This window comes from Nycticebus coucang, chromosome 21, assembly GCF_027406575.1.
Source record: "Nycticebus coucang isolate mNycCou1 chromosome 21, mNycCou1.pri, whole genome shotgun sequence".
Taxonomy (NCBI): Eukaryota; Metazoa; Chordata; class Mammalia; order Primates; family Lorisidae; genus Nycticebus; species Nycticebus coucang.
This window is the reverse complement of record NC_069800.1, coordinates 38,836,456-38,861,228: the sequence shown is the minus strand read 5'-3', so window position 1 is coordinate 38,861,228 and position 24,773 is coordinate 38,836,456. Positions and strand designations below refer to the sequence as shown.

The 24,773-nt window shown below is 51.1% G+C and overlaps 1 protein-coding gene and 1 long non-coding RNA gene across 2 annotated transcripts in view; one reads left to right on the top strand and one right to left on the bottom strand.

Moving 5' to 3' along the window:
* Positions 1-823: 823 nt before the first annotated feature.
* Positions 824-15,360, bottom strand: MYLK2 (myosin light chain kinase 2). The gene is made up of 13 exons (XM_053574142.1): positions 15,243-15,360; positions 15,039-15,138; positions 14,143-14,575; positions 12,996-13,294; positions 11,035-11,140; positions 10,337-10,430; positions 8,069-8,178; positions 7,845-7,986; positions 3,944-4,014; positions 3,692-3,820; positions 3,003-3,155; positions 2,730-2,862; positions 824-1,779 (listed from the first exon to the last, which is right to left on the bottom strand). The coding sequence occupies exons 2-13, from the start codon at positions 15,088-15,090 to the stop codon at positions 1,699-1,701; spliced, it is 1,803 nt and encodes a 600-aa protein (XP_053430117.1). The 5' UTR covers positions 15,091-15,138; positions 15,243-15,360; the 3' UTR covers positions 824-1,698.
* Positions 15,105-24,773, top strand: part of LOC128573767 (uncharacterized) — a 29,102-nt gene continuing 19,433 nt past the window's right edge. Inside the window, exon 1 of the long non-coding RNA XR_008376542.1 lies at positions 15,105-15,238. This is a non-coding gene — a long non-coding RNA (uncharacterized LOC128573767). The remainder of the gene's footprint in view (positions 15,239-24,773) is intronic.

Genomic DNA, 24,773 nt, shown 5'->3' with positions numbered 1-24,773 from the left:
CCTCATAGCCAGAAAGGCTCACCCTATCAGAGTTCAACTCTCTTGTCCTCTGGGCCATCCCCTCCAGCAGTGGAGCCCCCGCTTCCCTGTGTTGCTGGCCTGGGGTGAGGTGGGCTATGGCCAGTGGGAAAGAGCAGAGAAGACCCCTCTCCCCTGAGGACGCCTGGGGGACCCTCATTGCAGACCCAGCAAAGCATCATGGGCCTACCCACCTGACCTCTACCTGAAGCCCCTGCTTCCTGCTTACAACTTGTTCTGGTGAGAACAGAGTGACTTCAGGGCACAGCCTTGCTCAGAGGAGAGTTCTTTTCCAGCCCCAACCCCTAACTTGCTGAGTAGCATTCAAGTTCTTTTCCCCTTCTGAGCCTCAGTTTTCCCATTTGTTAAGCAAGAATGAGAACCCTGGTGCTCCCTGGGCACTCTCCCATGCCGAGCCCAGCCCTGAGCTCTCCACCTCAGTCTGATTGATGCAACCATCACCCCACCCCATGAAGCATGTCCTGTCACTGCCACTATCTCTGGCTCATTTTCCCCTCTGTAAATAGTAACATTTACCTCACAACCTGCTGTGAGGGGTAAACGAGTTCATGCACAAGCACTTTAAATAAAGCCAGGCACGCATTCATCACCCATGCTGGCCATTGTGGTGCCTTCCTCTCACAGGTGGGGTTACTAAGGCACAAGGTGGGGAAGCCACTGGCCATGACCCCACGTGGAACCACCACATTTCAAGCTGATAGGCTTTACTCAAGTATCTGGCACACAGTAGGTGCTCAACGAACTGTGGTCATCTGGACCTCACACGAGTACACACGTGGAAGGCAGGAGGTCACAACCAACCTGTACATTTATTTACAAGCCACAAGCTGAGAGCAGGCTGGGGGCTGCCCAGTTGCCTTCCAACTCCTCCTAGGCCTGCCGACCCCATCCTCTAGGCCATGAGTGCCCCAGAGATGGGGCCATGAGTGTCTGGATTGGGTCAGCCTAGCTCTGAGGCAAGCTCGGGGGTGGTCTCCTGTGGCCCCAGGCTTTTCCCCTACTCCTCCGCCAGGCCTGGGCTGGGCGCCCTCTCTCTCACACAGAGTTCCTGTGTGTTGGTGGTCGCAAAAAGATGGGTAGGGCCCATCCCGGGCCAGATGGTGTGGGCCAGGCCTTATCTGCTGGGATGGGGAGGCGGCAGGGCACAGAGGTCCTCTTTCACAAAGCCTGCTCTGTCTCTCCTGGCAGCTGGGCCTCAGGATTCGGCATTGCTGCCTCCCTGCAACCTCCCACCCACAACCAAAGGAGTCCTGCATGTGAAGACCCCCAGCCATCCCACCCCAGCTAGGAGCAAGCCCAGGCTGGGATGCCCCAGTAGGGGCAAAGCAGGGTCATCAAAGCAGCCATTCAAAGAGGAGAGCTGGGGAGGGAACAGGGAGTGGCCTCAATGGGCCGTGGATTCTAGGTTGTGGCTGACAGGCAGCAGCCCTGTCTGGGGAGGCACTAGCAGGATGGGTCCAGGCCACACTCCGGGCGGTTCATGTCGGGGAAGCGGTCACTGCACGGGGGCGTGGGGAGCCCCGAGCCTCCCAGCCTGGCGCAGCCTTGTCCTGGCCAGCCCGGCCTGGGGTTCTGGTTGCCTTCTTTGGCCTTCTGGGCTGTGTGGCCTCAGCCCCGTCCACTATGCGGCTGCATCCAGGCCTCAGCTGCTCTCGGGGCTCAGACCCCCAGAGCCATCAGTGCCCCCGAGCTACTGATCTTCTTGAAGCGGTTGGCAGCGCTGACAGCAATGAAGTTTTTCTGGAGGAAAAGGGAGAAGTCCCAATCAACACCAGGGCAGGGCAGAAGCTGTGGGGATAGATAAGCATCCTCCTAAGGTCCCCCCATTCCAAGAGGCCCAGAGGCCAGGGCGGATGCAGTGCCCAACATGGCCACAGGAGGCGCCATGGTTCCTGCCTTAACTCAACAGACCAGAACTGACTCCCTCTCCTCCAAACACTCCAATGGCTCCAATTTTGCTCCAAGTAAAAGATAAACCTTCACCATGGCCCATGAGTCCCTCCACATCCCATCGCCCTGTTCTGGTCTGACTTCACTACTAGCCCCTTGCTAACTCCACTCCACCCACAGTAGCCTCCTACCTGTTCCTCAAGCTTCCCAGGGTGCTTCTGCCTTTGGGCCTTTGCACTGGCTCCCCCTCTGCCTAGAATTCTCTCCCCTGGTACTGGCATGGCCCTGACATCTTCAGGTCTTTGTTCACATGCTTTGTCCTCCTTGACCCCCATATGCAAGTGCAACCTCTCCCCAGGGTGATAGCCTTTATGTTTTTCTAGAGCCCTGTCCTAACCCTGCATAATAACACCCCATCTCCCCTCAAGAGTAAATTCACAAAGACTGAGATCCTTGGCTCTTTTGTCCACTGCTGTATCCTGGTGCCTAGAAGTAGTAGCCGCTTAATAAATATTTGGAAAATGAAGGAAGGGACCCTATGATGGGGTCAGAGACTTTCTCCTGAGCCCAAGCCCCAGATGGCTGCCCATCCCCAGGATGGAGGGGTGGGTGGAGGTCTCCACTCCAGGACAGGGGCCAGCCCAGGACAAAGGCGGAAAAGCCAACCCTGTTTTCCAGACAGGGCTGGGTCTGGTCAACAGAACCTGCCAAGACAGGGCTGGTGGGGCCCGGGGCCTGGCACCAGGACCTCTTCCTGCCCTGCAGTCCCTCTCTGATTCCCTCCCTGGATCTTGTGGTACCTTCCAGCGCCTCTTCATGAGGTATTTCTTAAGCAAGATCTGGGACTTGAGGCGTCTGTTACAGCGCTTGGCTTTCTCAGCTAGGTTGTTGAGCCAGGGGTGGTCGAGACACTCAGCAGCACTCATCCGGGCCCTGGGCGGAGCAGCGGGGTGAGGCGGGTGCATGCCCATGGGCACCAGGGCCCAGCAGCCTGCCACTCAGTTCCCGCCCTGCAGGCCCAGACTTGCACTAAGCTTGCACAGCTGGGGCCCTCTTCCTGGCACGAGCCTCACCTCTGGTCCTTGACGATGAGGTTGGAGACAAAGTCCTTGGCCTCATCTGATACAGCCTCGAAAGTCTCCTCATCAAAGTACCAGTTACCAGACAGAACGTTGTTTAGCGTCTCTGTGTCATCATCTCCCAGGAAGGGGGAAAGGCCACTCAGCCTAGAGGCAAGGGCAGCAGGAGTGGGGGGTGAGACTGGAGAGGCCCAAGCACCTTCATGGGGGAGGGGACAGGAACAGATCCTAAGAGGAAGCACCTCATGCTGAAAAGACCCCCAGCCTTTTGAGTGGGACAGACCTGGGTTTGGATCTGGCTGGGTGACTGTGGGCAAGTCACTTCCCCTCTCTGAGCCTCCCTCTTCTCATCTGTAAAATGGGCATAATCATCCTAGCTTCCCAGGGTCACAGTGAAGATGAGGAATGATAAGTGTGAGGCATGTGGCAAGCATGCAACAAGGTCTACTACCCCTGTGCCTGGGCTGGGATGTTATGCCTTTAGGGGACTGGGCCTTTCCACCTATGAAATGGGTATAAACCTCTCCTATCCTGTTCTCTCTAGCATTCCCGCCCCCACTGATCCCCTGACTGAGGGATCAGGGAGGTGGGTCCACCTCACCAAGAACCCAAGGCCAACACTGGCCTGGGCTACCCACCTGTGTGCCCCACCCACCCCTGCATGCCACCCTCCTTTGGCTCACAGCATGTAGGTGATAACACCCAGGCTCCACATGTCCGTCTTGTCAGAGATCTGGTCATAATTCACCACTTCAGGTGACAGGAACTCTGGGGTCCCAAAGTTCACCTTCAGCTTCTCATGGGGCTTATACCTGGAGATGAAACCAAGAGCTCAGAGCACGACTCCAGGTCGGCTCCCAGACACCATCTACCCCACCCCCACCCCTGCCAGCCTCAGAGATGAGCCCTACCCTCCCTGCCCATGCAGATGGTACCTCCGTGCCAGGCCAAAGTCAATGATCTTCACCAAATGACCCGTAGTGTTGACACACAGGATGTTCTCTGGCTGAGGAGAAGGGGGTGGCCTGGATTGGCTTATGACCCAGATCTCCTTCTCTTTCCCACCAGGTCCACCCACATCCAGGCTCCCTGAGGCAAAGGCCCACACTGCCAGGGTGGGCAGCCATCAGAGAACCCCCGACCTGCCTGCCCTGGGCACGGAGAAGGATCCTGAGGCCCTGGAAGGGACTTGCATGAGACCTTGAAGCACAAAACCTTTGGGTGGGTTCAGGTGGGATTTCACTCCATTTAAGGCCACAAAAAAACATTCTAGCAATTCTGCACATGGAAAAACTGAAGCCTGCAGAGGAGGAGAGGTGTGCCCTGGGCTGGGAGGCCAGTACAGGGCCACCCCCAGATAGAGAAAGACAAAGAGAGAAAATATCAGCACAGGTCTCCCATGGGAAGCCCCTTGGGAACAGAGGGCTTCACACTGCACCAGTGTTACTCACGTCTCCCCAGTTGGCCATGACCCTAGTTAGTAATGACGACAATGAGCTATAAAACTACAAGGTCAGGCCCAGTGTCACTCTGTGCTTTAGCTCATCAGTCCTCCAACAGGAGGACCCTTTCTCAGTTACACTGAGATACTGTGACCATCGGCTCAGCAGTAACTTGGCCACAGCTGCCTAGCAACAGAGCCAGAATTTGAACCCAGGACTGGCTCCAACACTGGCCTCCTCATGTCACTCTGCACCCACTAGCTAACAAAAACCCACAGTGCTGTCCATGAGGTGGGGGCTGGAGCAGACACGGTGCTACTGGGCTTGTTCTTCCAGGGCAGGGACCCTCTTCTTCTGGCCTCCTTGGTCCCCACCCTCAGTGTCTAACAAAGGTGCCCAGTAGGTGTTCAGCCAGGACCCAGAGGAAACCCCAGCGCAAGAGAATATGTGAATGAAGTTAATGTCAGGCCAAGTCTGGGCCTCCACTTCCTCTTTCTACTACACCAGGACCCAGGACTAATCTGGGTTGCAGGGTATAAACAAGTTAAAGTTTTTGAACAGTGGTTCAAAGGCAGGAGATTTTCCCCAAAACTCTGATTTCTAGCACCTCCTGAAAAACCAGAAGCCCTGGCCACCTAGGCCACACTCCTTGTACTGAGTTGCCACTGAGCCCCAAGATATGACAAAAGTCTTCCAGCTCCCCTGTGGTCTCAACTACCCCTGGCCCGGCCCAATCAACACGTTTTTGCTGTTTGGGTTCTGTAAGTGTTTGATTCAAGGTCCCTCACAAAACATTTTCCAAAGGCCCTTTTAGAACTGATAAATTCACGCAGAGCAGGACACTAATGATGTTAGTAGCTCAGCCTGGTGTTCCACCAAAAACAGGGGAAGAAAAGAAAGTTCCAAGTGTACAAACATTCGGGGAAATAAGGCAGACTCAGATCTTTTTTGGAGATTCTCGGCCTGCACGTAAGAGGGCCTCAGAAGCCCCAGAGCCTTGATTCTCTGATTGCTACCCGCAAAAGCACATTTTAGGATACGGAAGCTTAATGAGCTTCTTCCTTGAGCATTGCATTTTAATTGGGGACCCTGGCCTACCCCAGAGAAATTAGCTTTCATGAGGGAAAGGCAGGCCTCAGTGTCACTGTGCGGGTACCACCGCCCCCAGCACAGTGGAGCAGCCACCATCTGCCCGGTAACTCAGGAATTCACCCTTGACCCTTTCCTTTCCCTAAGCTCCACACATGCAAACTAGCAACAAATCAGATTGGTCCTAGTTCCCAAATGTAGCCGCCATCTGACTACTTCCCCTCCTCTCCCCTACTGCCACTCTGTCTCAAGCCCATCATCTCTCCCCTGGCTCATAGCCTCTAAGTCCTCTGCTTCTATTTTAGCACCACTGAAACCTACCTCCTCAGCCACCCCTCTGTCAGTGTGCTGTTGGGAGGATCACGTGCTCACTCAGAACAGCCACTGATACCCCACATGCAGAGGCGAGGTGCGGGGTGCAGCAGCAGCCTTTCCCCGCTTTGCTTCGGACCCCAGTGCTCTGGCTGGGTCTACTTGTCACTTTCACTATTTACACTTCCTCATTACTCTCAAGTTATTTTGGTTTTTTGAGACAAGTTCTCACTCCATTACCCTGGGTAGAGTGCCATGACATCATCATAGCTCACAGCAACGTCAAATCCTTGGGCTCAAGTGATCCTCTTGCCTCAGCCTCCCAAGTGCCTGGGACTACAGGCACCCGCCATGACACCCAGCTAGCTTTTCTATTTTTGGTAGAGACGGGGTCTCGCTGTTGCTCAGGTTGGTCTCGAACGCCTGAGCTCAAGGGATCCACCTTCCTCGGGGTGCTAGGATTATACCACACCTGGCTTCAAAGTGCTTTTTCATATCATTTTCAGTGGCTTAAAATGACCTACTTAGTCATTATTTAATGAATATCTGTTTTCCCCACTAACCTGGAGGATCCACGAGACAGGGCCGATATCCTACGTCCTGCGTAGCCCCTCTGTCTAGCACAAGCCCTTCCACAGCAGGTACTCAGTAGGTGTCTAGCAAATAAGTGAATGAAAGTGCTATCCACCTGGCTGACGGGTGCCCACTCACCTTAGGGTTGAGATTTCCTCTCCTCCACTACCTTGCCACTTAGCCCACAAGCAGGAACACCTGACCTCAGGACAGCCAACATCTGGCTGTCATGCTTCCCTGACCAACTGATAGGAGCGGGGGCGATATACTTAACACCGATTTGCTCTTCCTGACCCCCCAGGTGTACCGTACTGATCAACATCCAAAGGAAGATATAAATTATCCTTCATTAAATGGTTTTGTTAGCACCCGCCCTGTGCATATTGCTGTACTAACACTGTACTTATTTGTAAAAGCTCCACAAATGCAGGGATTATCTAAAGAGGGTGCCAAAAAAGTATACACATTTTAATGAAAGAAAAGAAGTGTTAAAATGGTAATATTCAAGTCATGTTTGATTTCTGCCATTATAAAAGGTGCTCAATGTGACCCGTATTCGTCTTTTGTTGTTGGTATATGTTGATTATTACAATTTTAATACAGTTTTTTCCTTTCTTAAAATGTGTATACTTTTTTGGTACCTTCTGTACTTGGCTTATCACTGGATCTCCACCACCTAGAATGCTGCCTGGGGCTGGCGTGGTGGCTCACGCCTATAATCCTAGCACTCTGGGAGGCCAAGATGCGTGAATTGCTTGAGCCAGGAGTTTGAGATCAGCCCAAGCAAGAGTGAGACCCTTGTCTCTACTAAAAATAGAAAAACTAGCCAGATGTCAGAGTGGGTGCCTGTAGTCCCAGGTTCTTGGGAGGCTGAGGGAAGAGGATCACTTGAGCCCAAGAATTTGAAGTTGCTGTGAGCTACGATGATGCCATGACACTCTAACCAGAGAGAAAGAATGAGACTGTCTCAAAAAAAAGAAAAATTAGAATGCTGCATAAAGTAGCCCCGCAGCAAATATTTGCTGATTTTGAATAAACAAACAAACATTCGTAGTACCTATTTTTAGACAACAAGGAGATAAGTGCCTTTGCAATACTTGCCCCTTGTCTGTGTGAGATTGTGTGAGATACTGAGCTTGGGGCTGAGCACTCACAGGACTGCAAAAGACCCTTCCCACAATACTTAGGACTAGAAAAGAATTTCCATGAAAGCTGGGACTATGTTGGTGCTTTCCTTTCTGTTTTATCCTTATCTCCTGGCACTTGGTAAGTACTCAATAAATCTTTTTTTTCAATCTATGGAAGGATAGATGGTGGAAGAGAAGGAGGGCTGGGAGGATGGGGGCTGGATGGCACAACACTGATCTCAGGGGGCCGGACGCTGCTCCCATCCCCTCCCAGGAAGCCCCAGCCCTGGTACCTTGAGGTCCAGGTGCAGAACCCTCATCTTGTGCATGAAGAGAATCCCGTCGCAGATCTGCCTGACAAACACCATGGTATCCACCTCGGTCAGGTGGTAGTCCTCATCCACAATCCTCTCGAAGAGCTCGCCGCCCTCGATGCTGTGTGCACAGACCCCTCCACAGGCTTGCTCTGGGCCTGCAGGCACCCCCACTGGCCCCCACCCCCACTACCACCACTCACTACTCCATGAACAGGACAATCTCATGCGCGGTCTCGATGGCTGCGTAGAGCTGGATCAGATTGCGGTGATTCAGCTGGTTCATGACCTCGATCTCAAGCTTCACCGTTTCCTGGGGGCCAGAAGAGGCAAGGGTACCAGCCAAGCACCATCACTTTCTGCCTCCACCCTCCACACCCACTTGACCTGGCCAACCTGGCCTGCCCAGCCTCCTCATTGGCCTCCTGGCTTCCATTCTCTCCCCCAGCCTGCGTCTGCTGTCCTTACCACTCCCAGTCACTCCTGCCGGCTCTCCTCCTCTGCCTCCTGGCTGGATATCCTTCCCCATCTCTCCCCTTCCCCTGCTCTCTCCCCAGACATTCTCACCAAGTCCCATGATTCTACATTGCCTCCAACTGGAGTTGATGCCCACATACGTATCTCAGCCTCTGAGTACTCCCATGAGCCCCAGACTCCAATACAACCAACTTCCTCCTACCATTTCCCTTGTCGGTTAGACATCCAATCTATCGTGTCCAGAATTAATCTTTAGATACCACACACCCCTTCCCCAACAAATGAGGCGTCCTCAGCCAGTCTGGCAGCAAAAGTTTGGGTACACCATGCTTCACCCAAGGGTGCAGGATGAAAAGTCAAGAGCTTCCTCGCTTGCTCTCACTTCCTCACACCCCACATCCAATCTGTCCGTAAACCCTTCAGCATAGTCCACCTTCAGGCTAGACCATACATCCACTCATTTCTCACTTCCTCTGCTGCTTTTCTAGCCTAAACCACCATTATTTGTCATTTTCAGAAAGTCTGCAGGCCAGTTGTCATGTTGGTAGGTTGATATATCAGCTGTGGTGGGAATATTTATACCATGGAAATTGGCAGAAGCTGTTCTCCTCTACCTGCCCTACCCAGAGCCAGTTGTTAAACACTAAACGTGGAATCACTGCCAGAATCGGCCCCCTTCTCCCTTATTCCACTCCTTCATTCAGGCCCCACTTCACATAACACTCTCTCAAAAAGGTCTAATCTCACCATCTAAGGGGGCTCCCATCTACCCATGATCTTCGTGGCATCTGTACCTTACTTGGCTTTCTTTTTCTTCCTAGTGCTTCTTGGGACTTCACACCATGCTTTTTGTTTTGCTTTATGTTTCACTTGTCTTTCCCTCCTCTCTAACATGTCAGCCCCATGAGGGCAGGGGCGTGTTTAGTTCCCTGACTTTTCCCAAGCACCTGGCCCAGCAAGTAGCAAAGAAAAAGTGCTCAATAATTTTTAATTAATTTTAAAAAAGTAATCAATAGCCGGTTCCAGTTAATTGACACAGCACATAGGAATTGAGCATCTATGTTGAACCAGGTTGTGGGAGAGAGGCTTGGGACCCTGTGGCCAAGAATATGAGTCCAGGCCCTGTCAAGGGGAAGAGACAGAGAAGGACGTAGAAAGGACATTCCCCCCAAATGTGCTTAGAGCTGTAAGGGGCTCCAGGCTTTTGCACACATGACTGCCTTTGCCTGGGGTGCCCATAACTCCACTCCTCAGCACCCCCTGCTGTTTCTGGCCCTCACAGCTTTCCTCTCATAGTGCCCTCTGCCTGAAACTCTGTTCCCTGCTTTCTCTCCTGAAACATTTCATTTTTCAAAGCTTTTACTCAGGGAGAAGCTGACCCACGAAGTTTCCCTGAGCCCTTGGGCTGAGTCAGAAGCATCCCCGGACCCTTTGGTCCTGAGTTACAGCTCTGATTATACTAGGTTGCTAGGTTGTCTTTACCTCCTCACACCCAGACTGTCCTCCGCCCATGTGGCCTCAGCCTGCAAGCATCCATTCTTTCCTCGCACAAACCCTGCTCACAGCCTCCTCTGAACACGGCCCACGCTGGGTGCTAGAGGCAATGCTCTAGACAGGGCTTGTTTACCTTGGTGTCAGCTCCCTGAGGGTGGGGACCACGTCCACTTCACTCCAGGACCCCCAGTGCCCAGCACAGGGCCTGCCCAGAGCCCACACTCATCATGTTTGTTGAATTGAACAACAACAATATCCCGTGCCTAGAAGGGGAAGTCCCCAATAAGTTCACTAACTGGGGGGTCTGGTTTATGGTTAGAGGCATCGGACCCCTGCAGTAGGGCTGGCTGGCTGTCCATCTGTCTGTCTGTGTGGGATCCTCAATACAAAAAGCCTCCCACACCAGACCCCTGGCTCAGCGGTTTGCATGGAGGGAGGTGAAAGGTGCCCATGCCAAGGATCCCCTCCCCCTCCTGAGTAGCCAACTCCCCCTATTCTACCTTATCTTTGGGGGTCTGTTTCTTGATGACCTTGGCTGCCAGCTTGAGGCCTGTGGCTCTTTCTGTGCAGGTACAGACTGCTCCAAACTTGCCTCTGGAAAGAAAAGAGGATTGGAGTGAGGGGACTATATTCTGTTCCTATCTCTGTCCCAGATCTGAGGATGACTCTGGATCCTCCCCTGCAAGATGGGACCACTCACCCCAGCTCGCCCTGAACACCCCCTCAATCTGTGAGCTCTACAGCAGGACAATAGCTGGAGACAAGTTCTTGGAACCACACAAACCATGTGCATAGGAGGGGCAAAATGGCCCTGGGATGTGACACATAGAGGTCTAGATCAGGCCAGGCCCTAGGCCCTAGGGACCCCCAAGTCAGAGGGAGGAAGGATCTGTTGGGATACCAGACCAAGTCTGGGCTTTTTGCAAAGTAGGAATCACCACACTGGGAGGGGGTGGGTGTGGTGCCTGGACTGGAGACAGACAGGAAAATACTGTGTATTTCCTATAGAAGTACTGAAGGGTGTGCCTGTGGGACAGTAACACTGAGTGCACATCAGCATGTGATAGCTGTGCATGACGTGTGTAACCACACAGAGGTGATGGTGTCCACATGGGCCATGTACAAGTTGGGTATAAGTGGGCCTTGCATGGGGAAAACACTAGGCTGAGGGGTCCCAGGCTGGGTTCTCAGCTCTCACCCTCCCAGGGCCTCCTTGGAGTTCATGCTGAATTCGCTGTTGACGTTTCCGGTTCTCAGCTCCACGATGCGATGGGGAAAGGGGGCCGGGGGTGGTGGGCAGTCGTCTAGAGGGGGCACAGCAGAGCCCTCAAGGTCAGTCCAGGGAATGCTGAGGACTCACCTTGGCTCCAAGCCCTTCTGCCTAATCATGCCCCAATCCAGGGAAGTTAAATGCACAAAGTGACATCTGGGGGACAGTTGGCTCCAGGATAGGGACTTTGGGGTCCAGTTTCCAATTTCAGTTCTGCCACCAACACACAACATGACCTTGGGAGGCCTCTGCTCCTGTTAGAGGGGCCCCAGATTGTCTCAGCAGAACAACTGGGATGGGTGATTGGGGTTCTTAGCCTCTCCCCATCATAAGGCATGAGGATTCCATCCCACCATATCTGCATTTCCATTAAAAACAAACAGTAGTTTTCAAATGGTATATAAAACCAGCACATTGTACCCCATGTTTGCATTAATGTACACAGCTATGACTTAATAATAAAAAAAAAAACTGAAAGAAAACAAAAAACAGACAGTAGCTATGAAGTGGGATGACAGACAGAGGGGTGGCTATGTAGCTGTCTGGAGGAGAATGATGCTGTAGGCAACGGGACATGCCTCCTACCATCGGCTCTAAAGCCACCGCCACCCGGAGCTGCTCAGACCTACGGTGCGGCCGGGTGCGGCGCGACCAGGGCAGACGCGTTTGGTGGGGAGATGCCGCCACCTAGCGGCAAGTATGGGGAACAGCGGACCCTGAAGGCCCGCAGGCTGAGTCATCCGGAATGGAAACCTCTTTATAAATAGCAAAAGGCGGCAGGGAAACCGGGCGGGTGATTAATCAGATGGCCCTTAAAGATGGCTCAGATCCCATCACCCCAGAAAGTGCTCTCGGGACGGGGTAGCGGACTCTGCCGCTGCTGGGGGCGGAGACAGGGCTCCTGGCTACCGCCCAGCCGCCAAGTCCTCCCACCCTGTCTGGGTGGCCTTGTGCCGCTCACCAGGCAGGTTGGCGGGACTCCCAGGGCTCCTCAGCCTGGAGGGGCGGTGTCGGGACACTCTGGGCTCTCCTGACCCCGTATCACCCCACCCCTGCCCATGCCCTTTCTCTATTCACCTGGTGGCCAAGCTCACTCATGCTCAAGGCTCTCTGCTGTCTGAGGCATAAGCCACCGTCACGTTGTCTGATCAATGAAGGCTACTCCACAGTCCTGCTCGGTCTCACATGCCCAGCCAGCTTTGGTCACTGCTCCCACACTGGACACCTGTGCTCCTCAGCTCATCAACCCTCTATGGCTCCCATGCCCCTCCACCTCCATGTAGTTTAAGCACTAAACTGGCCTGGAGCTGTTCTACAGGTGGACTCCAAATCCCTCCATCCAGTCAGTTCATGTTGCTCCAATAATCTGACCGATTTTTCTTTTACCCCATTTTAGTCAAAGTAGAAGCAAAACAAAACTGGACTCCGGAGCCTGGCTGTCCTGACAGTTCAATCCTGTCTTCACTGTCTATTATGGTGTGCTTCACTTTGTGAGGCTTCTTTTCCCTCTCTACCAAATGGGAGCACAAAACAAAAAATATAAATCTTTTTAAAATAAGGTTGAAAAACAGCCATGTATGGTGGCAGGCTCTTGTAGTCCTAGCTTCTCTGGAGGCTGAGGCAGGAGGATCACCTGAGCCCGGAAAGGAGCTCAAGCCCAGCCTGGACAATATACCGAGACCTCAGTTTAAACAAATAAATACCAAATTACTAAACAGCAATTTAAAAGGGAGCATTTTTTGGAATTGGATGACACTTAGTTGAATGGGCCCAGGTGGGCCATGGCTCAGGGCATTTCAGTCTTCTAAACAGGGAGACAGGGGAGTGAAAACCTCCTTCCTTCCCCCTGGTCCCAGGGCATCCCCAGACCCCACCTGCCCCTGGCCTACCCAAAATCTGGAAGCAGTCCTCCTCCCTGGCTGTGAGACAGAGGGCCTGCCCCACCTCCGGTCTCTCTGAGGGAACAGCCTGGAACTCGATCCCCCTCGAGGTGTCCGCTTGCACCTTAGCCTGGCCAGCCTGGCCTGGGGCTTTCTCTCCTGCTTCCTTCTGGCTCCCTGCCGGGATGTTCTTTCCTCCTTCTACCTTGACCGGGCTGGGATCCGTGGGTCTCGGGGTCTCAGGCACCCCTTCGAAGGTGAGCTCTGATGCCTCTCTTAGGGGCTTCTTGGCCAACAGCTTCTCAGAGCTAGAAGGTGAGAACCCAAAGGTGAAGCCCTCAGCAGCCACAGCCTCAAGGCCTGAGCAAGTCTCAATCTCCAGAACATCATCTGCAATCCAGAGCGAATATAACCCAGCCCCAAACACATAAGGTAATACATCCAAATTCACTCTGTGCAAAACCAAGGGATGTTAATGGCTGTGGTCATTATCTTGAGTATCAACACACTAATAGATCATTAATAACTATAAATGGAATTATTAATACGTTAATCATCATGTGGATACAACTAGAGTTATGTAGCTCTTGATTCACAAAAGCTGTGGTGATGTAACTGATATTAATACATAATTATCAAGTTGATACAGGAAGTGTTATTATTGTGACTTACAATATATCATTAATGACTTCATTAGCATCCAGGTAAACATAACTGATTGCTTCATAAGGCTTGTGCTGTATTATGTTTATGAAAGTATTAGTAATGATCCACCAATCTGGTTATTAGTTATCTTTGCATATTATACCAATAATTATATTAAGAAGAAGGGTTATCCTTTCTGCCTGATGTCTCAGTCCTGCCCTTGGCTAGACCCAAGTCCACGGAGTAAGGGGAACTCTGGACCCCAGATGCCTGGAGAAGAGAAGCTCGGCTGAGGCCGTCTTTGAGGACCTCTCCTGCTGACATTCCAAGCCACAATGAACACAAACTCCTGGTTTCTGCAGGAGAGCGAACTCCCAGAACAGAGGGAGCTAAACATCAGAATGACCCTCCTCAGCACTAAACGTGATGATGCCTAAGACAGGGGCAATAAGCATGACCCCTGGGGATAGTGCCACACCCCGCCCAAACTCCCAAGCAAGGGGACATTTACCTCCAGATAATGGCAGGGCAACTGGGGCTATGCAGAAAGGCGGGTGAGCCCCTCCGGGCTGCTGCTTGGCCCCCTGTGGCCTTCTTGCCCACCTTGGGCTCTCCAGGGTCCTTGCTGTCTGAGGTTGACTGCTCAGCACTGGGCTTCTTGTCACTGGCCTTGGCTGTCGCAGTCTGCTGGGGTAGGGCTGCTGGCTGCCCAGCACTACCCTCCGCAGGACCCCCACCCCTGTCACACTCTCCCTTGGGGCCCTGGCTACTAGTTGAGGGATGGGCCAGAGCACCATCCCCTTTCTCTGGGGCAGGGGCTTTGGCATCTTTCTTCAGGGTGGATGGATCAGGAGCTTTCTTTTGGTCTGGGGGACCAAGGTCTTTCTTTGGATCTGAGAGTCCAGGGACTTTCTTTTTGCCTGTGGCACCTTTAGGTGTTTTATCTGCAAAGGAGGTGAGTCATCCATCAGGATCCAGGTATGCTCCCCCACATTCCCCAGCCAGGCTCTGGGCCGAAGTCCCTACCCAGGCAATGTCTTGCAAATGCTTTTCCCACTGAACCTCTGAGGCCACTTGATGGGCCCTAAAGATGGGCCCCTGGGGCCTTGGAGGCTCTGTATATAAGGCTCCTGGACCTTTGGGTGGGCTCTATCATCCCTGAGTGTTTAGGTGCACCCCCAACAGCCACCCATAGAGGCTCCCCACCTTCCCAGTCTCTCCAGGGAGGGCTTCATAGAGGCCCCGGACCCAGTCCAACCTGAGCCAAACAGCTTTCTGATTTCTGGGTTCCAATGCACGGTGCAAAGAAGCCTCAAGCCCAGAATTCTCACTGAGGAAATTGCCCAAGCCCAGATTCAAACACCCTTTCCTAAGCTCCTCCCTTCACCTCCTACCCCAGCTTGGCACCTGCTGTCGGGTTCTGGATTCCCAGCTCCGCTGCTCCATTTTCTGTTGCCATGAGGTAGGGAGGTATGAGCTTCTGCTTGTCTAACTCAAGTCTTTCTAGCTGCAGAAAGAAGAGTAGGGTGTGTCAGGCTGTCAGAGTTCTCCTCCTGCCTGGCTGTGGAGAGAGAAGAGGTCCAGCCCAGCTGCCTAAGGAGAGAGAGGTACCTGGAGCAGAGGGGCAACCTGGTGGCCGTCTGTCTCAGCGGCTGCTCAGGAGCAGTCCTGGGGCAGTTGTAAGGGACTGGGCCGGGTGGGCAGAGGCGGGGCAGGGGCGCAGGCAATGGAGGCGGGGACCGAGGAGAGGATCTCTTACACCAGGGGCCATGCAGCTCAGACTGCCACCACCTGTCACTCTTGGCCCCGGTTCAGAGGACACGGCATTCTTCCCACGGCCCAACTGAGGGGAGAATGGTGTTGGAATAAGCAGGAAGAGCAAAGGGAGGGGGCCCCGGAGCTGGGGGGAGCAGTCTTTTTCCCAGGTCTTGCCCAGTATTCCTGATGTTGATGGGATCAGACATGGGAGCTGGAAGGAGAGGGCTCTGAGCTAGGGTTGAAGGCCAAGATTGTGCCCAGGCTGGGCCCTGGCTTTGTCCACCTGCATGCCACATCTCCTGGGCCCTCCAGAACCTGGTGAGAGTCACCACGCGACCCCAGTGCCCAGTTCTGTCCCCCAGGGCATCCAGACCTACTTGGATTATCTTTGGATAACAAATGGTCTCAGGAGCACTGGCTCAACAAGTCCATAGGCCTGAAAGCTTTTTCTTCTTCTTTTTTTTTTAATGTCTTCTTCTTGGGCTCCTGGATAGATGGAGGCTGCCTCAAGTGTTTGTAGGAGATGGAAAGTGCCCTGCACCCCTCCCCTGAGCTGACCAGTTTTCTCCCAAGCCCACCCAGAGAAAGGGGGCTGGTAGAGAGCCTTTTTTGAGGACCCTCCACTATAGTCGTGACCGGAGAGGCACTCTAACCTGAGATGTTCAAGTTGAGATGAGATGAGGGGAGACAGAGATGATCCAAGGGGCTTTCCATCCCTTGGAGCTGTATGCAGAGCCTTCCTGGGGAGGGGTGGGCTGCTAAGAACTAGTCAGAGCCAAGTGCCTGGAAGAAACTGTGGAGTTGGCATCTGGGTTCAGGTCCTAATGCAGCAAACTATCCATTCCATCCCATGGCCTCAGCTCCTCTCACTGCCCTCAGATGAGAGAAAGGAGGCAGAACGCAATACCCGTCAGCAATGGGGAAATAGGCAACTGTAAAAAAGATGGAGGACGGATGCATATGAAGCGACCTCCAAAGTGTTAAAAAAAAAAAAAAAAAAAAGCAAGGTGCAGAATAGCAGACAAAGCGTGCTATCATTTGTGCAAAAGAGGGGTAAATAATATAGATCTTTTACTTTACACACATAAGAACTTCTTTGGCAGGCTGGCTCAGTGCCTGTAGCTCAGAGGCTAGGGCGTCAGCCATATACACCAGAGCTGGCGGGTTCGAACCCAGCCCGGGCCTGCCAAACAACAATGACAACTACAACCAAAAAATAGCCGGGTGTTGTAGTGGGCACCTGTAGTCCCAGCTACTTGGGAGGCTGAGGCAAGAGAATCACTTAAGGCCAAGAGTTGGAGGTTGCTGTGAGCTGTGATGCCACAGCACTCTACCAAGGATGATATAGTGAGACTCTGTCTCAAAAAAAAAGAACTTCTCTGGCAGGATAAACAAGAAACTGGGGACCAGGGGTTAGAGGGAGTCATTGCTGCATACCCTCTTACTTTTCTATTTGAATCATGAACTATGTAAATGGGTTGCTATTCAATGAGTGATTTTTTTAAAGTGAACCAATATAAAGAGTTTGCAGTACATGTACAAGCTAGCAAAAACCAGAGTTGGGGCTCCCTCCCCAATCCTGACTACCTTTGCTCTGTCCCAGTCCAGACCTGCCCCTTGTTTCTCTTCTTCAAGGTCCAGTTGACAGGTTGCCTCTTCCAGGAAGCAAAAATAACAGCTAATGCCTGCATAGGCTCATACCCAGCCTCCATCTACGTGCTTTTATGTAGGTCTGCTCACATGGCCTTCATGAACAGGCTGGGGAGGTTAAGAAACTTACTTAAAGCCATACAGCATGTAAGGGGCTAAACTGAGATCTGAACCCAGGTTCTCCTTAGGAAGGGAGCTCCCATTTGGTGAGTGCCTGGCTGTTAGCTTTATATACCTTGGTAATTACTCTGTGGGGAGCGTTTATCCCATTTTCCGCATGAGGATAGAGAGAGTTAAAGGAATGAGTAGCTTGCCCAAAGTCACCCAACAAGGAAGAAGTTGGCCTGGGGTTTCCTTCAAAGTCCAAAGTCCTCTTTCTTCCCTAAAATCTCCCAGCCTGTGTTTCACCCCTTTCTCCCTGCTGGGTAAGCCCTTCAAGGATCTTGCAGCACTCCAAAGGCTGAAATGTTTCCTGTCCATGCCTATCCTTTGGACCTCCTGGCCCTCCATTTGGTTGTCTCCACAGCACATTCTAGTTTAGTGGCGCCTGTGGCTCAAAGAGTAGGGCGCCAGCGCCATGTACCAGAGATAGCAGGTTCAAACCCGGCCCCGGCCAAAAACTGCAACAACAACAACAAAAAAAGTTTGCTCCCTTGATCCCCAGGCTCCAACAGTGCCCCAGGCTGATTTCACCATTGTCTGACACTGTCTGGGGACCCCCTCATGGCAGGGGCTGTATCACGCTCATATGCATCCCCAGCACAGAGTGTCCTTGCCAATCAGTGTTTGACTAACTCACAAGGCTCTTATTGGAGCTTGGGGGATTACTTCACCACAATGGCCCTTGCAGACGTTCCCATGTTATTACTGTGGTTAGCAATACCAATCATTTTATTGCATGAATACCCACTAAGGGCCAGGGATCCAGCTCACTGGATCCTCACCAGGGACTCTAGGCACAAGTCTTGGACCATTTTAAAAGTGTGGAAACTGATGCACAGAGGTTTAGTCATACAGCTAGTGAGTGGCTTTAAGCTGCCCAGATTCAAAGGCAGAGCCGCCTCCTGATGAGACCATATGCAGACTGGGACAACTTACAGAGCAGTGTTTGCTACTAATGCTTATGGAACTTTTACTGAAATGGACCAGGCCCTGGGATAAACAACTTCATGAGTGTCCTTCCTCCAATCCTTGCAGCAGCTCTACCATGTGATGATTAGGAGAAGGACTGGTGAAATTCCACCACCAATAGCTGCCAGTGCCTCTTCTTGTTTCCTCATCTCTAAGAACAGCACCTGCCTCACCGCAGGGGGCATGTCAAGCTTTTAGAAAAGTGCACGGGTTCATAGCAAGTGGTGTGTAAATTCCAGCCATTTTCTTCCCATTTAACAGATGTAACAAGAAAATTGCGACACAGGGCAAAGTCTCAGAGTTAAGATTGGTCCCATCTAACTAACCCAAGGCTCTGCTCATAACCATCTGACCTATTGTCTCCCTCTCACAGGGCAGCAGGGAGCACTTAACCAGCACACATAAATAGAGTGCTTCTTCGCACAGTACCTGCAGCACTGTGGGGGCTCAATAATGTTGTAGACACCCCAGGTAGAGAGGGTTCAGCTGTTCCTGCCAGCTCCCCTGCAGTGCCTCCCACTGGGAAGATAGGCTGGCCTGGTTCCAGATCCACAGGATTGCCTGCTCCAGTTAGCTGCTCCCTGGGAGTCCCCAAGCTTCTCAGCACTCTGGTGGAGGCACAGGGGTGGGGCAGGGGGAAACCCTCCACTCACCTAGAAGCTGCCAGAGCCTCTGCCCACCCTTGAGAAAGAAGGGGCTTCCCCATTCTGCACCAGCTGTGCAGAAACGCTCTTTGCCTCTACAGGGGCAGAGCAGGAAGTGGGGCAATGCCAGGACCAATTAAACTTGCCAGGGGAATTAAGGTCAGCAGGATGCAATTATGCCTGTTGGATTTAACAAGGCCAGAGGGAAGGTTTCTCCAGCCAGAGTTCACGGCTCCTTAGGCCTCTTGCCCTGAATAGCCCTGCCTTCCAGCTTAGGCTTCCAGGTTCGCCTACCTCTGGGAGAATTTGTTAGAAGTGAAGGGGTTAACTCTATCCAGGCACTGTTTCCTTGGCTCTGGAGAGGGTATCAGCCCAGCCAACAGGCTTTAAAAGGACCTGCTCAGAGGATACATGCCCAGACTGACCCTTTCCCTGCTCAGCTGTGATGGAAAATCCAAGGAGTTGAGCAACGACATTTCTGACTCCAAAGAGGGCAGCCAATTCCCCTCACAACATTCCCTCTGCTCCTGATTTGGGAGCCACTCAGGGCTGTCATTAACAAGCTGTTTTTTCTTGCCCTCTCCCTCCTTGGACCTCTGAGCCCAGAGCCTTGACAGTACCTCTCTGGCCTCTGGAAAAGCCCTAGGTAAAGTTGCTGTCCTCACAGCATACCTTGTCTTTCCAGCCAAGGTGGTAAGCAGCAACCTATGGGCACTCCATGTAGCAAATTGGACATAGATTTCTCTGGAAAAACAGTCAACACATTGTCATCCCAGAATTATAGAATTTCATAGCTAAGATTATTTGCTGAGTGCTCTATTCTGTGGCAAAGAGTAAACTGGTCACTTTGGAGACACAGATGAAATTGGCAGAAAGCTATAGAATCACCACATATTGCATTTTAGGTGAAAAAAAAATCACCAAAATGATCCATGGGGTGGGATCCTTTTTATTCAAAATACTTACAGAGAATATGACTGGAGGGCTATTAAATGGACATATTAAAAGGTGTGGGAATGGAGATTATTCTTTGGATTTTCCAATTTTTTTAAATGACCCTTTGTAACTCTTACTAGGTTAATAATTCAAAACATATCAATATAGACACACGTCTTTAATTCAAGGCAGGAGATGATAAGAGTTATAATGAAATACAAAACACTGTGGACAGTCTTTGAGACTGGGATCAGGGGTGGTTAAGGGCCTCAGAGGACTCATGATTCAGCCACTACAGGGCTTTCTCTGTGCCTGAGCCCCAGTGAGTTTATTTAAAATGAAGCTTTTTTTGGAATAAGCCCCCAAAATTTCAGGTAATTTTTCACGCACACCCAAGTTGGAGAACCACCAAGTCAGACAACCTGTTCACTGGAAAACACCCCAAGAGCTCCAAAAGAGGACAGCTCTGAGGCACTCTCCAGTGAGTCACACTGGTGCAGTTAATAGAAAGCTTCAAGGACATGTGTGCCTATAGACTGGGGCCATGCTTCCCAGCTCTGATGTATGCTAGACAACCCCTGAAGACTGAGCCCCTCCTGAGCTCAGACCAGTTAAATCAGAATATTTGGAGGTGGGACCCAGAATGTTGTGTTTACTAAATCTCTCCAGAAAATTTTGATGTCCATTCAGTGTTGAGAGCCATTGCTCTGAGGCTTTCCCAGACAGGTACTCCATCTTCTTTTTCCCTTGAATGCCCCCACAAGTTAGGATAAAGTGGCGCCCTTGGCAGGCGTTCCTTCTGACTTGTGTTGGTTGACTGCATGCACCATCCCAGTATCTGTGACTCTGGGAGTCCAGATGCTAGCACAGAACAGACAGGGACTGTGGCACGTTCATGTACCTAGTACAATAAGAAGTGGTGCTGGTGTGGTTAACAATAATAGCTGCTAACATTTATTCATATTTACCATGTGACAGACATAGATATTAACTCCTTTAATCTTCAGAGCAATCTTATAAGGTAGATACTACAATCGCTCCCATTTTCAAGAGGAAACTTAGGCACAGAGGAAGTAAATGGTGGGCTAGAAATTAAATCCATACTGGCTCCAAAGCCACTTAATTACTACTCCATACCACAAAGCAATGCCCACTGAAAATTAAATTCATAAGTAAAACTCAGACTGTGTCATCAGTTCAGTTACCCCAGGGCCTTTCTGTAGGCTCTCTGTTTGGTAGGCCCTGGGACAATGAGAAAGCAAGACCGGCCCCTCCTTCACTACTCCTTCTCTCCTATCCCAGCCCAACTTCTGCAGCATAAACAGCAAAGCCAAAAATAACCATCTAATGACGTCAGAGGAACAAGGTCATCTGAAAATTGCCCTCAGCCACTGGATACCTCCCTATAGGATCAAGTAGCAGGAGGGTACCCCAGGCTGGTACAGCTGTTCCAAGAAAGGAAACGTCCCAGGAACAGACTTGGAAGCACCACCACATGCAGACAGAGGCGGCAGGGGACAAACACAGGCAAAGAGTAGAGACAGTCCAAGTGCAAAGCATAGATCCAGGAGTTAAGAGTAATTCAACTTTATCTGCACCAGAAGTCATTCCCATCACGTGATTCCAGGAAATGGCTCAAGAAGCAGGGAATGCATGTTCTGTCCTGTTGCATAGGACAGCTTACCAGTCTGCCATTGTGCTATTTATAAAACTCCAGGTCCATTTGCTAAGCTGGGTTACCATAAGCACTGGGGGTGTCTGGCAAGCTCCAAGCAGCTGCTGGGAGAAGAGGACCCTGCCTGGGGTGGTGAGGGGCAGATGACAGATGAGGAGTGGGCTGGGGCAAGGCATGGCTACAGTCCCAAGGCAGTCCACTTGGCAGCTTGACCACCTTGGTAATCATTCAGGCCTGCTGTGGCTTGTGACATAAGTGACTGGCAGCTGCCACATCCCTGACAGGATCTAGCACAGTCCAAGATGCTTGTGCTGACAGGGTGAAAGTGAAGAGAGAAAACTTGCCTCCCAGCATCTGGGAAGCTTAGCCAGAGGTTCCCACAGCAAAGTCAAGAGTTCAGTGAAGACTCCAAAAACAAATCAAATCAAATATAAAACAGCCAGGCCTTATCATCCTGGTGTTCCTATAAATGTCCATTCCCTAGTGCTGGCTAAGCTCAAGAGATGCAGGCTGGAATGGTGTAAGGAGAGGCCTATCTGCCCTTGAGAGCAGACAGGCCTGGGTGCAAATTCTGACCCAGTCGCTTATTAGCAGTATGACTTTGGGTAAGCAACTTAAACTCCGAGCCTCAGTTTCCTCATCCATCACATGACTTGTTGAAATAACATGGAAGAGAATTTTTTTTTTTTTTTTTTTTGAGACAGAGTCTCACTCTATTGCTCAGACTAGAGTGCCATGGCATCAGCCTAGCTCACATCAGCCTCAAACTCTTAGGCTCAAGCAATCCTCCTGCCTCAGCCTTGCAAGTAACTGGAACTACAGATGCATGCCACAATGCCTAGCTAGTTTTTCTACTTTTAGTAGAGATGGGGTCTCACTCTTGCTCAGGCTGGTCTCAAACTTCTGACCTCAAGTGATCCTCCAGCTCGGCTTCCGAGAGTGCTAGGATTACAGGTGTGAGCCACTGTACCCAGCCTGGAAGAGCATTCTTCCCTCCGTCTTCATTCTGGGAATGGAGTCTTGGCTAAGGAGATAAGTATCTGCTCAAGAAACTCAGCAGCTCTCCTGTGCAACATCATCAGACTGCACAAAGGTGACTCCCAGGTAACTGTGTAGAACCTGTTCTCACCCTCAGACAGGCTCCTGATTGCCCTAGGCAGGGAGATGTTAGGAGAGAGCAGCTGCTGGCTCCTTGGCCTGTGGGGACATGAGCTGGGAGAGCTGCTGTCTATCAGGACTTTCAGGTTCCTCTCCTGGCACAGCAGTCCTCACATTGAGGTATGCATCGCTGTCTTCTGGAGAGCCGGTTAAAATACACATTGCTAGGCCCCATACCCAAAGAGTTTGACTGAGTATGCCTAGAGCAGGGGCAGAAAATTTGCATTTCTAGTCCCGGTTGTTGCAGATACTGCTGGTCCATAGACCACACTCTGAAGACCACTGTTCTTGAGAATAAAAGTCCCATAGCCCAAGATGCTGAGCTTCCAGTTCCTACTCATTTACATGAGGCCTCTGGGTAGGAGGCAATAGCAGTACTTGGGGGTGGGAGTATAAACACAGAAACACTAAGATCCAACTATCAGTGCAGGCAATGCTTCAAGGAGAGAGAGCTTGGCGGCGCCTGTGGCTCAAAGGAGTAGGGCGCAGGCCCCATATACCGGAGGTAGCGGGTTCAAACCTGGTCCCGGACAAAAACTGCAACAACAAAAAAGTTGGGGGGTGGGGGCAGTGCCTGTGGCTCAGTGAGTAGGGCGCCGGTCCCATATGCCGAGGGTGGCGGGTTCAAACCCAGCCCCAGACAAACTGTAACAACAACAACAACAACAAAAAATAGCCAGGCATTGTGGCGGGTGCTTGTAGTCCCAGCTACTCAGGAGGCTGAGATAAGACAATTGCCTAAGAGCTGTAGGTTGCTGTGCGCTGTGATACCACAGCACTCTACCAAGGGTGATAAAGTGAGACTCTGTCTCTACAAAAAAAAAAAAGAAAGAAAGAAAACAATCAAGGATTGAGAGATGAAGGGGGTTAGTCCTGGCAGCCCCTCCCAACTCTGATCCGCCTGCTTGCTATGTTGCTTCCTGCAGTAGTTTTCTATTGCTGCAAACACAAACTACAGAGAGAAAAGACTAATGTACAAAAACCCCAAGAGGAGGCCATCCTAAGCTCAGTGAACCTTCAGTGTAGACATCAACTACCAGCCAGATTTCTAAAGTTCAACTCAAATACATCCTTCACATCTTGCTTACACAAACTCTCATGAGCCTCCTCCTTGCACAGAAGTCTCCCTCTGAACCTGTCCTGTCAGGCTGTTAGCTGTGGGTATATAGCAGGGGCTTCTACAGCCTCTGGTATCACATGCCCACTGATAATACTGAATATGTGACTCAAATATGGTTGCACTGAGTCACCATTGCTGCCCAGAGTACCTTTGGGTCATTTTTAAGCTGGGGCCAGATTTTTATCCACTGACTTGGAGGAAGAGTCCTTTCTAGAAACATCATTCTAACTTCTATGAGGAGATTGAGGCCCAGAGAATTCGAATGACATGCTCAAGGTCACAAAGCAGCTCTCCCAATTCCCAATCAAGGGTCCATTCCACTGAACAATTCAGTGTTCCTCCTGAACCCTGTGCCGATTATCCAAAAATGATACAGGTCTCCTTGTCCGCAAATACTGTGAAAACTGAATTGCAGTGGAGAAAAACAGAAACAGAGCAAGGCAAGATACTAGTTTTACTGCGATGTCCTTAAATTGTCTCCAACATAAAAGGACTACTTCCCAAATAAATTCAATCTTCGGGGAAAAAAAATGACATCTTGGATTGGAAAAGCCTGCTTTGCAATAGTAAGAATTCATCAAACTTCTGTGCAGCTTTCAACTAGTTCTAAGGTCAAGAGAAACATTAGAAAATGTGTGCATGTCAGAGGACAACATTATTCAGGGATTAGCCCCCTGGAGTGATCAGGGCTAGATTTCTGCTTCCAGAACAACCCTTGGAAAGTCCTAAACAAGATAACAAGATAGCACACTGGTCTCCAACATACTTAATCGAAGTACACATGGAAATCCAGAGACAGGAGAGCTTGTTAGAGGTGCTGTCTTGTAGTGATTGAGGTTATAATCCCCACCCTCTCTTCAAAAACGACACATCACAGCCCCTGCTAGAGTCAAGACAAAGAGCTTTCTCCTTTCCAATCCGATCTCAAGGCCTACAGATTATTCAACTTTGTACATCTATTTGAAAATGTAAAGTTCTAAAACTTTAAAATAACAACCAGGATTATCTCCAGAAAGGCTGGTTGCTAAGTGCCAGTAAACTTTTTTGCTGAGCATGAGTGCCAGTAGCAG